The 14,913-nt window shown below is 37.6% G+C and overlaps 1 protein-coding gene across 1 annotated transcript in view; it reads left to right on the forward strand.

The window, feature by feature from the left end:
- The first annotated feature begins 5,622 nt into the window (after nucleotides 1-5,622).
- camsap2b (calmodulin regulated spectrin-associated protein family, member 2b) overlaps nucleotides 5,623-14,913 on the forward strand; it is a 60,661-nt gene continuing 51,370 nt past the window's right edge. Inside the window, 2 exon segments of the mRNA XM_051917933.1 lie at nucleotides 5,623-6,229; nucleotides 14,435-14,694. Of these exon segments, the coding sequence (XP_051773893.1) occupies nucleotides 6,067-6,229; nucleotides 14,435-14,694 (423 nt within the window). The 5' untranslated portion in view covers nucleotides 5,623-6,066.

Genomic DNA, 14,913 nt, shown 5'->3' on the forward strand with positions numbered 1-14,913 from the left:
ACAGGAGAGGTGGAGACCCAGATGGAGTCGAGGAGACAGAGAGACTGGATGACACCGTAGGTCCTGAAGGCCAAGGCGGAGCCGCGGTGACGAGCGGCCGAGGTGGAGCCAGAGTGTCGGAGGACTGAGGCGCAGCTGGTGGGACCGAGGACCAAGGCAGAGCCAGAGAGACATGGGAGCCTGGTGGAGCCATAAGGACGACAGTCCCAGGTGGAGCTGAGGGAGGGAGGAGCCAAGGTGGAGCCGACTGGTCAACGGGCCGCTGTGGACTAATGGGTTCTGGGGCCTGAGGCAGAGACAGGAGATCCACGCATCAAGGCGCAGCTTGCGACCGGAAGACTTGAGGTGGGTCCTAGCAGCAGAGTGGGGTCAACAGAGGGGGAGCCGAGGGACTGTAGGGAGCCAGCAGAGGTGGGCCGAAGGACTAGCTGTCTTTGTTAGAGGAGGTGGGACAGGGAGGCTGGGTGGGATCATCAGACACTTGGAGCTGGTCGGGACTAGTGGAGATGTAGGAGGCTTGGAGCTGGGTGGGACGAGCAGCGATGTGAGACTTATCCTCTTTCAAATCCTCATAAAACAATCCAAAGGCCAGGCACAACTCATCCCCAGTGGTGGGGATTTGGGCAGGGCTTCCCTCCATGCCCTTTTAGTCCACAAGCAACCCCACAGGGAAGGTCGATGCAGCCGGCTCACACATTTGGTCAGACTCCATCTTGTGCACGTGCTCGGGGAAAAATAGGGTCTTTAGCATTAGCTTGGGATTGAGGCTTTGTGTCGGGCGAGGGGTCTGCGGTGGGCTCGGCCAGTATGTCTGTGTTGGGCAGTGTGGATGGCTGTCTGGGTTCTAGGACCAGAGTGGGGCTGGTGATGTCTTCCTCAGAACTGCAACTCACCAGCACCCACTCCACAAACCCTTGAGGACCATCATTGGGCAGTCGTGGCCAGAAAAAACACACACAATGAGTGGTCTGGAAAGTTTGTAAAGCACGCCAGCTTTAAATAGTCTCTCGTGTGGACCTCGAGGGAACGTTGCTCCTGCTCCAGGCAGAGCAAACGAAGGGGCAGGTAAGTCCATCCTTTTCTGTTGGTTTAGTTCTGTGTTCTGTTATGTTTTGAGGCTGCTGAAATCAGAGCACAACAAAGGAGCCCAGGTGAAAAAATACTATAGTAATTTATAGTAAATACAACAGTGTTTTTGAACCATACTATAGTAAATTGTAGTATACTGTATATTTTATAGTATTTACAACACTTTATTAATGAATGCTACAGCATACTGTATAGTGAACTGATAAACTGTAATAAATACTGTAGTATACTTTAGTTTTTACTACCGTAAACGGTAGAAAACTTACAGTATTGGGTAAAGTAATTTGTTTATATTACTATAGTTGTTATGTTGCCACAGCAACTATAGAATTACCACAACAAATTAATTCAAATACTTTACTATAGTATGGTTCAAAAACACTATAGTATTTACTATAAATTACTATAGTATTTTTTCACCTGGGAGGTAATAAACAAACACAGCTTTTAATAAAAAAAATCCCAAAATAACATGCAGGAAATCAATCAGAAAACAGAATAGCAGAATAATCACATTACAACTAAGATGACATAGAACATGCGTCACGTAACAGCAACAACAACAACAATGGCAGACTACATGCTTGTGTTTGCACTGGAGAAGCTACTGAGCCTATTAGCTTTACTAAAATAAAGCTTTATTTCTAAGCTTTACTAAAGTTTGTATACAGCACGCAAGGTTTATGCACATGCTCCAAGTCTCCAAGTCGGTTTCAGTGGTTCCATGTGTAGGCAGATAATTCTTGAGATGAGGGGAAAAAAAAAAAAGCTCGGATAGGGAAAGCTCTGGCTTTGTGTGGATGTGGCCTAAAGGTTTAAATACAGAGGGCAAACAAAGGAAGCTAAATGATATGCAGGTGAAACTAATCGGTAACTATGGAAACAAAGTAGGGCATGATCAGTAACTATAGAAACAAACAAGGATCATCAACACAGACAAACAGGAATAGACCAAAACCAAAATAAAAACTCTAAAAAAACCTGAACATAATATTGACAAATACATTTTTTTAAACAATTCCATTTATGCTCAATGCTTAAATGTTTCTTGAGCACCAAATTAGAATAAATGACTTTTGGGAAAATTCAGCTTTGCCATCACAGGAATAAATTACAATGTAAAATATATTAAAATAAAAAACAGTGATTTTAAATTGTAAAAAAAAAAAAAAAAAATCACCACAATATTTTCTGTTTTATTGCATTTTATATCAAATAACTGCAGCCTTGGTGAGTGAAGAGACTTCTTTCAAAAACATATAAAAATCTTACTCTTAACTTTAAAACCGCAGTGTATTGTTATTTTTGACATTACAGTAATGAGAACTGAGAAAATAATGTCACAGTACAAAAAACATATTGGTTCTTAAAACAGGATTAATGTAAAATTCTTATTTCTTACTTTTGGTTTTGTGGTAAAATCTGACCAGACATTTTTGTGAAATTCAAGTGTTTGCATATCAACATGTTAATGTAGGACACAAAATAAGTAAAAGATAAGGTTATGACTTATGCACTTCAGTAACAGCCTCCCCCAAATGCTTCATATGAAACAGTTCTCTGTTGTGAATGTTAACAGGGCTTATAGAAATGTACAGCTACGTACTGTGGGCAAACGGAGGGAGTATCTGCGATAACAGGCAAGGGCGCTGACGTCAGCTGGGTCGTATCTGGAAGCAGTTTGGCAGCTTAGAGCAAAGAGCACACACTGCCCTGCATACACAGACATACAGACAGGAGCGACGGCCTGAACTGTCCTTTTGTGTGTGCTGCTTCATGAAGGATGGGGCTCATCTGTGTATGGGTGGGTGTAGGGCCTATCGGGGTGGGGGTCAGTGAATGGATGCAGTGGGAAACACACAGCCTGTGTTGTGTTTGCGTGAAGGCATCTTTGTATGAAATATGCAGCACATTATGTGTGGATGTGGTTTTGGGGGGTTGGATGAGGCTGGTAGCATTTAGCATGATAATGGTGCACACTTTGAATTGAACGTCATGTGAATAATCAAAGGTTCTGATGGTCGCAATCATAACACATTCCTGAATGTTTGTGAGGGACTGGCTGTCTTTATTTATTTGCTCCACCGTCATTTACATACAAGAAGGAAAAAAGATTTTACGTCATGATATCCAGATAAAAGTTAAATGCAAATTGATCTTAATGATTCTTTTTTCACCATTTTCATGTTATATTATCAGATGGCTGAATGATTTTGCTTTTTTTTTTTTTTTTTCATCATGATCACTATAACAATGTAGTGTGAAGTTGTGTGTAAGTCTGTTTTGTGCTTTATTTTACCTTCTGATTGTCTTATAGTTGTTTTATTTATATTATTTTATATTGACATTGAGGTCAAACTGTATTGCCAATTTCTTTATTTTGCATTGTAAAGCTTTTATAGTTGTTTTCGAATATTTTGACATTGTGTGAAACTGTATTATTTGTTTTTATGCTTGTGAAGCACTTTGAGTTGCATTCCATGAAAAGTGCTATACAAATAAATGTTTATTATTATTATTATCACCACTGTATGTAGTATATGTATTAATATAGATAGATAGATAGATAGATATTTTGTAGTCAAAAAAGAATGAAGAAAAAATAAGCCTTTGTATGATTAGAATAAATTAATGCTGCCATCTAGTGGTAGAAATACGCAGGTCAACCTACTGCTGTTGATAAGGCGATATAAGACAAGCGACTTATTAGAGAATTTAAATCTAATCTTATGAATGTCTGCCACTTATAAACAGTAAAAACACGTTATTTCATCACTGGGTGGATGATCAGCATTAATTATTAATTATTTAATTAGTTTCAATCGAGAGGTTCTTGTTTTTATATATCATATCCTAAACGGCTAGGCCACGTGACAAAAACACTAACAATAGTTGTCCCTAAACAGAAATTTAGATTGCAGATATTTAAAAAAAAAAAAAATCCTCTCATCTTTTTCAGCTAATGTTTAGCCTACAAGCTGTACAAATGCTGTATGCTTCCGTCGATCTCAAATAAAGGCGCCGGTATCCGCTAGAGGGCGACATTACTCTGTGGGGACCTTGGTGTGGACAGTTGGCACAGATTTCGCCATTGAAATGGAAAAACACAAACAGGTGGTCATCAGTATAGTGAGACTAAATATATTAATAATCAGTTAACTATTTTTAGTCAAGATCGTCGTTTAACATCTGATTCAGTGCACATAATGGGTGTGATGTCATTGAAACAGGGTCAGGAGCTTTAACAGTGAGTAACAGAAGCCAACTGCTAAAATTAGCAGGAGAGATTTCAGTCACATCTGGGTGGAACACTCTCTCTCTCTCTCTCTCTCTCTCTCTCTCTCTCTCTCTTTCAATAAATGACTTCCATTTGTGTTTGAGAACTAGGAACCTCACTCCCTCACACATGAAAGACTAGTGTGAGTGTGTGTTTGATGAAAGGGTTGTGTGTGTGTGTGTGTGTGTGTGTGTAATTACAGCTATTCTCCAGAGCTGATAGTCAGAGGCCGCCACAGACGTGGTCACACCCCTTCCTGTCTGAGAGAGCCGATCCATGACTCCTGCTGCTAATACAACCTGAAGACTCACATCTGCCTCAACATCTCACAGTTTGGACTCTACTCACTATTCAACTGTAAATGTCACAGTTAATACTCCACCTCATCAGCATCAAAGGATATGAATATCATTTTTTTTTTAATTGATTGAACATGCTAACAAATTTAGAAAAACAACTGGTTTTGTATCAAAAATCATCAGGTAGGCTATTCATCTATTGTTGGGTGCAATCAGTAAAGGATACAAAAATGTTTATAAATATTGACAAATTTAGTATTCACTTTAATGAATATCTTGCACACCAGAGCCTGTCAGGCCTTTGAAAAAATATGAAAATATGAAAAAAGGATCCTGACATTAATTCTTTTTTTTTTTTTTTTTTTTTTTTTTTTACATTTTCATAAATATCTGAGGTTGATGCCAAAAAATAAAATAAAAAAAATAACACACAAGGATGTACTTCTATTTATGATTACAATATTTTAATATCTAAGTTGTTGTCTGAGAACAGTTTTAGGGGTAGTAAGTGATCATGTAATATTCTGATAAAAATAAATGGTATATTAAATCTCATTTAATCTTATTTTAAGATTGAAAATAGGCTATAATTATTAAAACAATTTTTAAAAGTTGTGGGAAAGCAAGAGCTTTAAAAGTCCAGCAGTGAATTGGGGTTTTGAGTCATATTTATTATTGTCCAAAATTACCTGAAGTCACCATTTTTAACATTCACAACAAGTTAATTCCAAACAATTTTAGCCACATCATAGAAAAAAAAAAAAAAAAAACATTTTTAGGCCTATTAGATTTTTATTCAGAGTAGCCTACAAACATAATCAGTATGAGCATATTTACATAACTAAAAGGGTAGATGCGTGTGTGTAATTTTGTTTTTTGACATCTGCGTGAATCTGCTTCATCCAGCAGTGCTTGTCTGCGTCTGGGCGTTTCGCGCATGCGCACTCGCCTTTCTACTTTTTTTTCCAGGCCAGTGCGGCAGGCGCGGACCGCAGGGAGAAGGAGAGATTTTAGGAAGGACAGTTACAAAAGTTAAAGAAGAGGAGAAATCATGACACAAAACAGTGAACTCATCGATCGCCTCTCCTCGCCGTTAAACGTGACATCCCTCATCATGGCGCTTGTGTCACCTATGAAATATTGATTTTTGTCATCTACACCAACTTGAGGATATAATGCCGGGAAACGGATGAGAACTACTGTAGACGCTTGGAATCGCTCGTTGGATATTGAATCCGGCGCTGGGGGATGCAGTTGGGATCGTTTTCGTGTATATAATCAATAAATGAGAGGAGGATTATTGGACTGCACGAGTGTTTGGGCCGAACCGTTATATTTCTCATCATATTTGAGCATGGGAATGTCGTCTAGCGCTCTGATCTCATAGTCCCGTGGGACGTGATGCAGCCACGCGTAGATGTCAAGATGGGTGATGCCGCAGAGATCAAGGAGAGCAATAGGACGTTCATCGTGCCAACGATCAAATCTGTTGATCACTATGATTTCACAAGGGCCAAGATATCATGCAGTTTGACGTGGCTCATCGCCAAAGCCTTTGGATCTGGTAGGTGGCGCTTGAAGGTTTGAAAATCAATATATTGAGTGCTGGGGGAAGTTGTCACAATAAGAGCAATACTGTATCTCTCAATTGCTTTATACAGGGGTTTTCAAATTGGGGTCTCGGACTCCTAGTGGGACCCCTAGTGGGCCGTGCAAGGGGGTCCGTGGAAATGTTTACAGAAAAAGTGTAAAAACAACATAAAATAAATAATCAAAATAAATAGATTAAAATAATTAAGTAAATTAATGTGTATATATATATATAAAAAAAAAAAATTAATATGCATGTGAATGTGTAAATAAATTATATTTTTTATTTATTATATTATCTATAATTATTATGAGTAATATGTAACTGAAATTAACTAAATGTTTTCAAAATAATATTTTAGACATTTATAATATAAATTTTTCACAGTATAAATTGGGTCTTTAAAAAACTATATAGATGCCTTAAAGGGATAGTTCACCCAAAATTAGAAATTCATACAGGTTTGGAACAACATGAGGGTGAGAAATAATGACAAAATTTTCATTTTTAGGTGAACTGTTGCTTTAAATTTTTAGGATGGGTCCCTTGCTCAAGGATAATTATATTTGGAAGGCAGTGGCATTTAAAAGATTGAAAACCCCTGGTTTAATATATGCCTTTTTATGAATTGTTTTGGCTTTCATAAGTTACTGTTTACATTTATCTGTAAAGCCTGTTTAATGGCAGTTTCCACTGTGACAACTTACCCCATATAGTATGACAACATGCCTCGTTATTGGTTACCATGTATTCAATCAACTGTATCTTTTTTTCCAGTCAATAACAGTGGGCATGCTTTTTTTTTTTTTTTTTTTTTTTTGTTGACAAGACTTTATAGTATGTCTATTTCGAAATTGACTTGTATAAATAAACCTACCTTGAGAAATGTTGACTGGAGTAAAAAAGTGTGACAACATACCCCGGTCTCCCCTACCAGTGTTTAGAAATGCAGTGGACATATTTTTAAATTTAGGGTCATGAGAGTTTATTGGAGAGATTTTGTTAATGGGTAACACCAATTTGTTAAATTTTGAGGAGAAAATTAAATAACTAGTTTGCATAAACACTGTTGTTCTCTAATGAGTCATAAACAAGTTCAAATCTGCCATTTTAAAGGGATAGTTCACCCAAAAAATGAAAATTCTGTCATCATTTACTCCCCCTTAAGTTGTTCCAAACTTGTATAAATTTCTTTGTTGTGCTGTACAAAAGAAAGATATTTGGAAGAATGTTTGTAACCAAGCAGATCTTGCCCCCCATTTACTACCATAGTAGAAAAAAAAAAATACTATGGTAGTCAATGGGGGGTGAGATCTGTTTGGTTACTGACATTCTTCCAAATATCTTCCTTTGTTTTCAGCAGAACAAAGAAATTCATACAGGTTTGGAACAACTTGAGGGTGAGTAAATGATGACAGAATTTTCATTTTGGGGTGAATTATCCCTTTAAGGCATTTTAAGTGCACATATGTCTCACGAGAAGCAGTAAACAGAGGTTAAAAACAGTGAATTTGACAAAAATCTACATGGTGGTAAGTAACTACTGCCAAGTCTGCAGAAACCATTAGCCTAGATCCCTGCATAGACTCGTGAAAGGCCACAGTCTGGCTTATGGCTCTGAGTCCATCCCCACAGTCCGTAATAAATGCTCAAAGCAGATTCCCCGCTTCTGCACACTGTAATAGGATTGAATTTTCCAAAATAACTCCCAGTGGAGGATGCTGGAATTAACATAAACACAGACAATCAAACTTGTATGGCCATTAAGTAATGTGGCTTTTATTGCACCCACAATAGAGATGCCTATGGAGTGCAATGCAACAGGGCCAAGATGAAGATGGAAGTCTGCTTTTTTCTGGTGGACATGAACTCTAATGTGGTTGATAAAGTATGGATTTACTCTGATCTCTATTGCAGACGTCTTTGAATCCACTATATTAGTGCTTACAGTGACATTAACAAAAAACTACTCTGGTACTACCATAGTTTTTGGGTATAGCAGCCCTTGTGAAAAAGAAGTGTGCTTAATTTTATTTAATGTACACTTGTAGTGTACTTCAAATCTTAAAAGGCCATCTCCCTCCTGAACAGTTAAAAGCCTCCCAAGGCCACGCTTGTACGCAGTACTCCCACAATATCTTGTTAATTCACTTTTATTTATTATCAGTAATGCTGTTAACTGTAAATATGTTCATATCTGTAAATATGCCTATTCTGTGTTTTAATATTTTTCATATTTTTATTCTTTAATTTTATTATTATGTCTTGTTATATTTATGTGTGTGCACTATAAGCTTCATTTACAGAGAAAAATTCCTTGTGTGTGAAAGCACAATAAAGCTCTTTCTGATTCTGAAGAAAATATTATAATTTTATATATTACATTATATAATTTATATTATATCATGGTCATTCTGAATACTCGATTCAGACTGGCTGGAAGGTGTGCATTAAAACTGTTTAAGGCACTGGTAGATCCAGTTTAATCACAGTTCTGTATTAATCTGCTGCTTTCATTAAAGTGCACACACACACACACACACACACACATCACTCACAAACAGAGATCGGAGATCGCACTGTGCACACACAGAAACACAGAATCAATTCTGCCCTGTGACTTTTATTTATAAAATAGCTTTGCTACTGAATCACTTAGGGCTGGGACAATACATTGTTTCTCAATACAAAGAATCTCGAGCGATTCTCTCTCGAATCGATTCTGGGCTTAGTTTTTAACAGCAGATGGCACTACGTGCTTTAGAAACACCTGTACTCTGCTTGCTTCCAGTTCCTTAACACATACCACTTAAGCCTAAAATAATCATGCATAAAGTTTGAAAAAATTGAAGCTAATTACAATGGTGTTCGCAGTGGGCTGTGTTTACATTAATCTTACATCATAAAAGCATTCTGAGCCGCAGGTATGTTTAACCACTTACATGACTCAGCCGAACGCACAAGCGCTCTCCAGCACTCTTCTTCTTGAGCATTTGAGTGTGCAGTTAAAAACTAGCCTAGAGCGCCATCTGCTGTTAAAACTAAGCTCAGAATCGATTCAAGAGAGAAAATTTCAGAATCGATCCAGAATCATTGTATTGCAAATCGAGAATCGATGTATTGTCCCAGCCCTAGAATCACTACATTATGTTTCTCAGTAAAGAGGGGGTAAAATTTTTTTTGTTTTTGAAACCTGCAGATTTTGAGGTTTTTGAATTTCACTATTAGTAGAAGGATGCTGCACCGATGCAAGCAATTCATACGCGCATCTCTCTCTCACTATAATTGATTCAGATAAATTTTATAATTCATTCATGCAAATAAATGTAATGTTACTGCACTACTTTATCTCTGTCTGATTTAAAGGTGGCAGAATGCTAGATCTAACAAGCTGTAACTGATAAAATAACCATCATTTTTAATCTTTCGGTAAAATATTGCCCGCAAACATCCATAACAGCTTTAGCTTGTCAATGCTGCTAAATGTTCATGGTATAAGCGGGATAATCCACGGCTACCAGTGCATTATACGATTTGAATGCACTCTGCTTCACGTTGGGTGTTTCTTTTCCACCACAGCGTGCATTAAAATTGTTTAATGCACAGGATTATCCCTTACATATATGACTGAAATAAGTAATATTAGGCTACTTAAGTATACTTACACTTGCATGACTATTTTTCTTAACACACTTAAGTATACTTTAAAAGAGTGTAATAATTAGAAACTAAAAGTTTTAATTTAAAGTACATTTATGATATAAAAATCATTTGTCATGTTTTAAAGAAGTTGTTGACTAACATACTAGTAGTACCACTACTTGATTATAATTTTAACTGTAGTTTGTTACAGTAATACATTTAAATTTAATATACTTTAAAATTACTAAATTGCAGCTTACTTTTAAAATGTGTAATTACAAATATATTTAAACATGACACAAGTTTCAATAGAAATTATATATTTTAGTTGCCATGAATGCTTGTCAGTACATTCGACAGTAACCATATTTCAGACAATAGAAGTAATTAAAAATTGTATATAAAAATTTCCTTTTTAAGTGGGTCAAAAAGGCACTACTTGTATTTAATAGAAATGTAAATGAATTATTTCCGTAATAATTTCTCTTTTTAAAAGTGTGCTAAAGTGTACTTTTTTCACAAGGGAGGGATATAAAAATTATGTGTTTTTTTTTTTTTTTTTACATTTACCTTGATAAACCTATTTTGGGATATATGGTAGTGCCATGTAAATACAAAGAGTACCATGGTACTCTTTTTGTACGGGTGATAACATCTCCCCATTAGTCACTGTTCTTCGCAGTAGAGTGAAACTGCTGATCAGCATAAGAAACAAACACAGGAAAATGAGCCCCACCATTGCATGGCATCCTTAGATTGAAAATAGAGTCTGGTGGATGTCTGTTCATTCAGATACTTTGCTCGGAAATGAAAAATAAACAAGTCTACAAACAGCTGTTTTGAGTGCCAGTAGGCCCTCATGGCTGTGCTGTCCATGTTGTGCTGTCTTTCCCCCCAGCCTAACATCTGTGGCATACTGCACATACCACGACAGAGAGCATTCGTTTCTGTTACATCACTGAAGCCTGAGGGGTGCTGGGAGTGTGTGACATTCACATGTGACTGTGTGCGCTGTTATTCTCACTGTAAACTGTTATTAAGGACAATAAAATGTAACATGTCCATGTTACATGAGAAATCCATAGTGCTGAATGTGAAAATGATTACATTATTTGCTTTTAAAGTACCCCGATTATGCTATTTTAAAAGATCCTAATTTAGTCTCCTACAATCGGTTTACATGCATCCAAGGTCAAAAAACACTTTAATTTTCTCATAATATACATTACAGCATCATCTCTTTTCTCACAATGTCTGAAATGGTTCGATCAAGGATTCAGTCTCTCCAAACCCCTCCTTTCTGAGAGCCTAATCTATTCTGATTGGTCAAATGGCCCACTCTGTTGTGATTGGTCTACCGCTTACAGCGCTTGTCGGAAACGAAACGTCCATTACCATATCTGAATTTCAGGTCCAGATCTTCCTCAGGGCTTGATACGAAGTGATGCGACCAGTAATGATGCCGTTGGTGTTACTGTATCAATTTGAGCCTGATTCCTCATCTTTTGGAAGTGTATGCAAAATGGATTTGCTCTCACAGAAAACAGAATCTTCTCGACATGTTGACAACACGAACCAAACTCTTCCAGACCTCAGCTGCAACTGCAGTGTTTGATGCTGGGTCAAATTAGACGTTTAAAATGATAGCGTCAGCAGATTTTTGAGTATGAGACTGATTGAATAAATGTTTTATATCTTATAAGAAATGTAAATATCACAACTTAGTGTGAAAAACAAGCCTACATTTCTGCCCTGCTCTCCTTTCTTTGTTCAAGACAGTTTATAAGAGAACTGGCATTGACTGATTTGTGAAGCATTGTTTTGAGTAAGATATTTTTATGAATCACAAAATTGGTGATAACGACTCATTTAAAAATTTCACGAGTTTAAACTAGTTGACAATATGATCCTGTTTCAGTCAGACAACCCACTGAAGAGGAAGATTATCAGTAAATTACTTCAATTTTGGTCTGTTTTTTTTTTCAGACATGGCTTCAGATAACTTGGAAATGGAATAATAGAATAAGTCTTTCATAATTCTTTTTGGCATTTTTGTGAAAAAGAAAGCCTGGAAGTGTTTGGAACAATGAGTAAATCATGACAGAGTTTTCATTTTTGGCAGAACTATTCTTGAAGTTTTTCAAAGAACATGTTTGGAATCATTATGCATAATCAAATGCCTGGAATATCTTCAGAATCCGACAGAATGTAGGATATTATCTGCAGTAAAAACCTAGATAATTGACCTTAAAATAATCAGGTCTTATAGGAACTGAGTTATGTTTCTTTACTGTAACATTTAAACTCACAAAAGTGCAGAATTGAACTTTTGAAAGGCTTTTGTGAGCTGTGGTGACTTGCTGCCTCAGGCTTTTCTCTTCTGACCCCTCACTTCCTCCCTGTGTTTGTCGTGCCTACGAGAGCCGCTTCCTGCCTCTGTCCTCAATCTACTTGGGATGAAATTCAGGGAAAAAAACCTTTCCATAACCAGGCTGCACTTTATGAGCGTGTTCAGGAAAAACTGTGAGATTTGTAGAAGGTGTGTGTGTGTTATGGTTTTGGCTCTGAACTGGCGGACACTGGCAGGGAAAGGGTTTCCATTGACGCAGCAACTTTACGTAAAGGTTAGGGGGAATGATTTTAAGAGTTTTTTTGCCTCTGTAGTCCAAGCAGTTTTAAGTTAAAGCTAATTAACTCTCTTAAATCAGTTGTTTTATATTTATTTGCATATGCTATATGCTTTTACAAAGCTTTTAGCACCTGGTTAAACTGGATGGCAGGTGCTTAAGATACAGTAGTACAGCTTTTTATTGAATTCACACTTAAGACATCTGTAAGAATCAATTACACACAATTACAATAAGGTTTTTTCTGAGGCTAGTGTATTTTTCCAATTGTTTTCAATGGGAGCGCCGCATTTTTAAAACGGCAGGAGCGTAAAGGCTTTTACACACAGGACGTGACAAGGGCACCACTGCGGTATGAAACCCATAATGGCTTGCGCCGTGCAAGGACGGTTTGTTGCTGCGTCGACCAAAGCGCACGCGCAGTGGAGCACACCATTGCCGTGCTCGAGCACACGCCGCGGTCAAATTTCAACTTTCGCCGCTGCGCTCTGTGACGATTACCCGCATGGCCAATAGAAAAGGGGCATCAAATGAATAGACGTATAGAACTCCTGCTAAGAGTTTTGAAAACTCTGCCTACTTTGCTCTGGCCAGTGTAGCGCAAATCGCGTTGTATCTGAAGGGCTACGCTGAACCCAACGACCAGCGCAGCGCATTCTGCTTGTACAACATCAACAGATGATAACAACAAGCATAATAACGGAACAAGATCATTTAAAACAAGAGCCAGAGCAAATACTTTACATTGTATCAAATTTTTTTATATAGAAACAGTACAGAAACTTGGTGTATAAGATAGAAATGGCTAATTCTAAGGTAATAAAAACATAACGGTTCATTATGGAAGGTCTTTATATACCACTGAAAACATAGTTATGTATATTATATTGCATTTCTGTCAATAGATCCTCCTAAAATGTACACATTGCACCTTTAAGATGGCATCTAGCAGAAACTACTGCACCTTTAAAACACATTTTCTGCTGCTGAAAAAGAAAATGAACAAGCACACAGACATAGCTGATTAATAGAGATTTTTATTTATTTACCTATCTATGTATTTATTTTCAGTTCATTTAATCTTAAAATGTATTTATTTTTTCATCATTTTGTTATTTGGGGAACTGTACTGTACCTTTAAGACACGTTTCCTGCTGCTGAAAAAGAAAATGAACACACATACTCAAAGACATACTGAAAGGAAATGACCCGGGAAGAGCAGGAATCTACATTGCCTGTAGTCTGACTCACACTGAAGCATTATGGGATGCCAGGAATTTCCTTGGCCTTCTAGACTCAGACATTTGCAGTCGCACTTCAGCGTCAGAAACAGGGCTGAATTGTCAGTCTGTTTGCAGATGTTATCCTGATGCTGTTATTTGCAGTTTGCGTGCATCACGACTGCTGTATTATTATTATTATTACTATTTTTTATTTTTAATGGGCAAGTGCTCGTGACTCAGTTTTTGCAGGCCTGTACTTGGTGTTTACGTATGTGTGTGTGTGTGTGTGTAATTTTGTCTGCCCAGTGATTGCAGTCTGTGTGTGTGACTGAATTCATGCATGCCTGTACCTGTCTGTTTGTGTGCGTTTGAATCTATGGTGCTATTCTGAAGAGCTTCAGTAAATCAGATTAAGTGGGAGCCATAATGGAATTAGTCTGAAAACAGTGTGTCTTTCTTTTCAGATTCCACTCATTGACCTCACATCAGTCTGTCTGACCAAGCATTGATCCTGAATCAGATTTAAAGGCACATTATGTTCTTTTATTCACCTAAAGAACCGAATAACCAAATTTTTTAACAAATATGTTTTACCTACCTCACATGATCAGCTCAAGTAATCACTTTTTCTCATTACCCTCTTTTGGTTGTGTAATCAATCACAGTCTCTCTCTTTCTCTCTTTAGACTGTGTACCCGTGGAGTTGGACGATCCATTTTACCGGGACCAGTATGATCAGGAGCATGTGAAGCCGCCTGTTGTGTCTCTGCTGCTATCTGCAGAGTTGTATTGCCGCGCGGGGAGTTTGATCCTCAGGAGCGACGCGGCTAAACCTCTGCTGGGTCATAACGCCATCATCCAGGCCCTCGCTCAGAAAGGCCTCTACGTCACTGACCAGGAGAGACTCGTGACTGAAAGAGACCTCTGCAAGACCCCCATACAGATGGCAAGTGATTTGGCACTACGCCTTCATTTTTTTCTGTTGCAGAGCTGATATACATTCAGATTTAGAGTGTAACGGTTTATCTTAGCATTTGCATGTTCACGTCACTACTGTCAAAAGACTGTTGCAGTGTGTACCAACAATAAAGAATGCACAATCGATTCTAGGGCTGCACAATTTTGGGGGGGAAAGTGTTTTTTTTTTTTTTTTTTTGATTAAAAA

Source organism: Ctenopharyngodon idella, chromosome 2 (genome assembly GCF_019924925.1).
Source record: "Ctenopharyngodon idella isolate HZGC_01 chromosome 2, HZGC01, whole genome shotgun sequence".
NCBI classification, from domain to species: domain Eukaryota; kingdom Metazoa; phylum Chordata; class Actinopteri; order Cypriniformes; family Xenocyprididae; genus Ctenopharyngodon; species Ctenopharyngodon idella.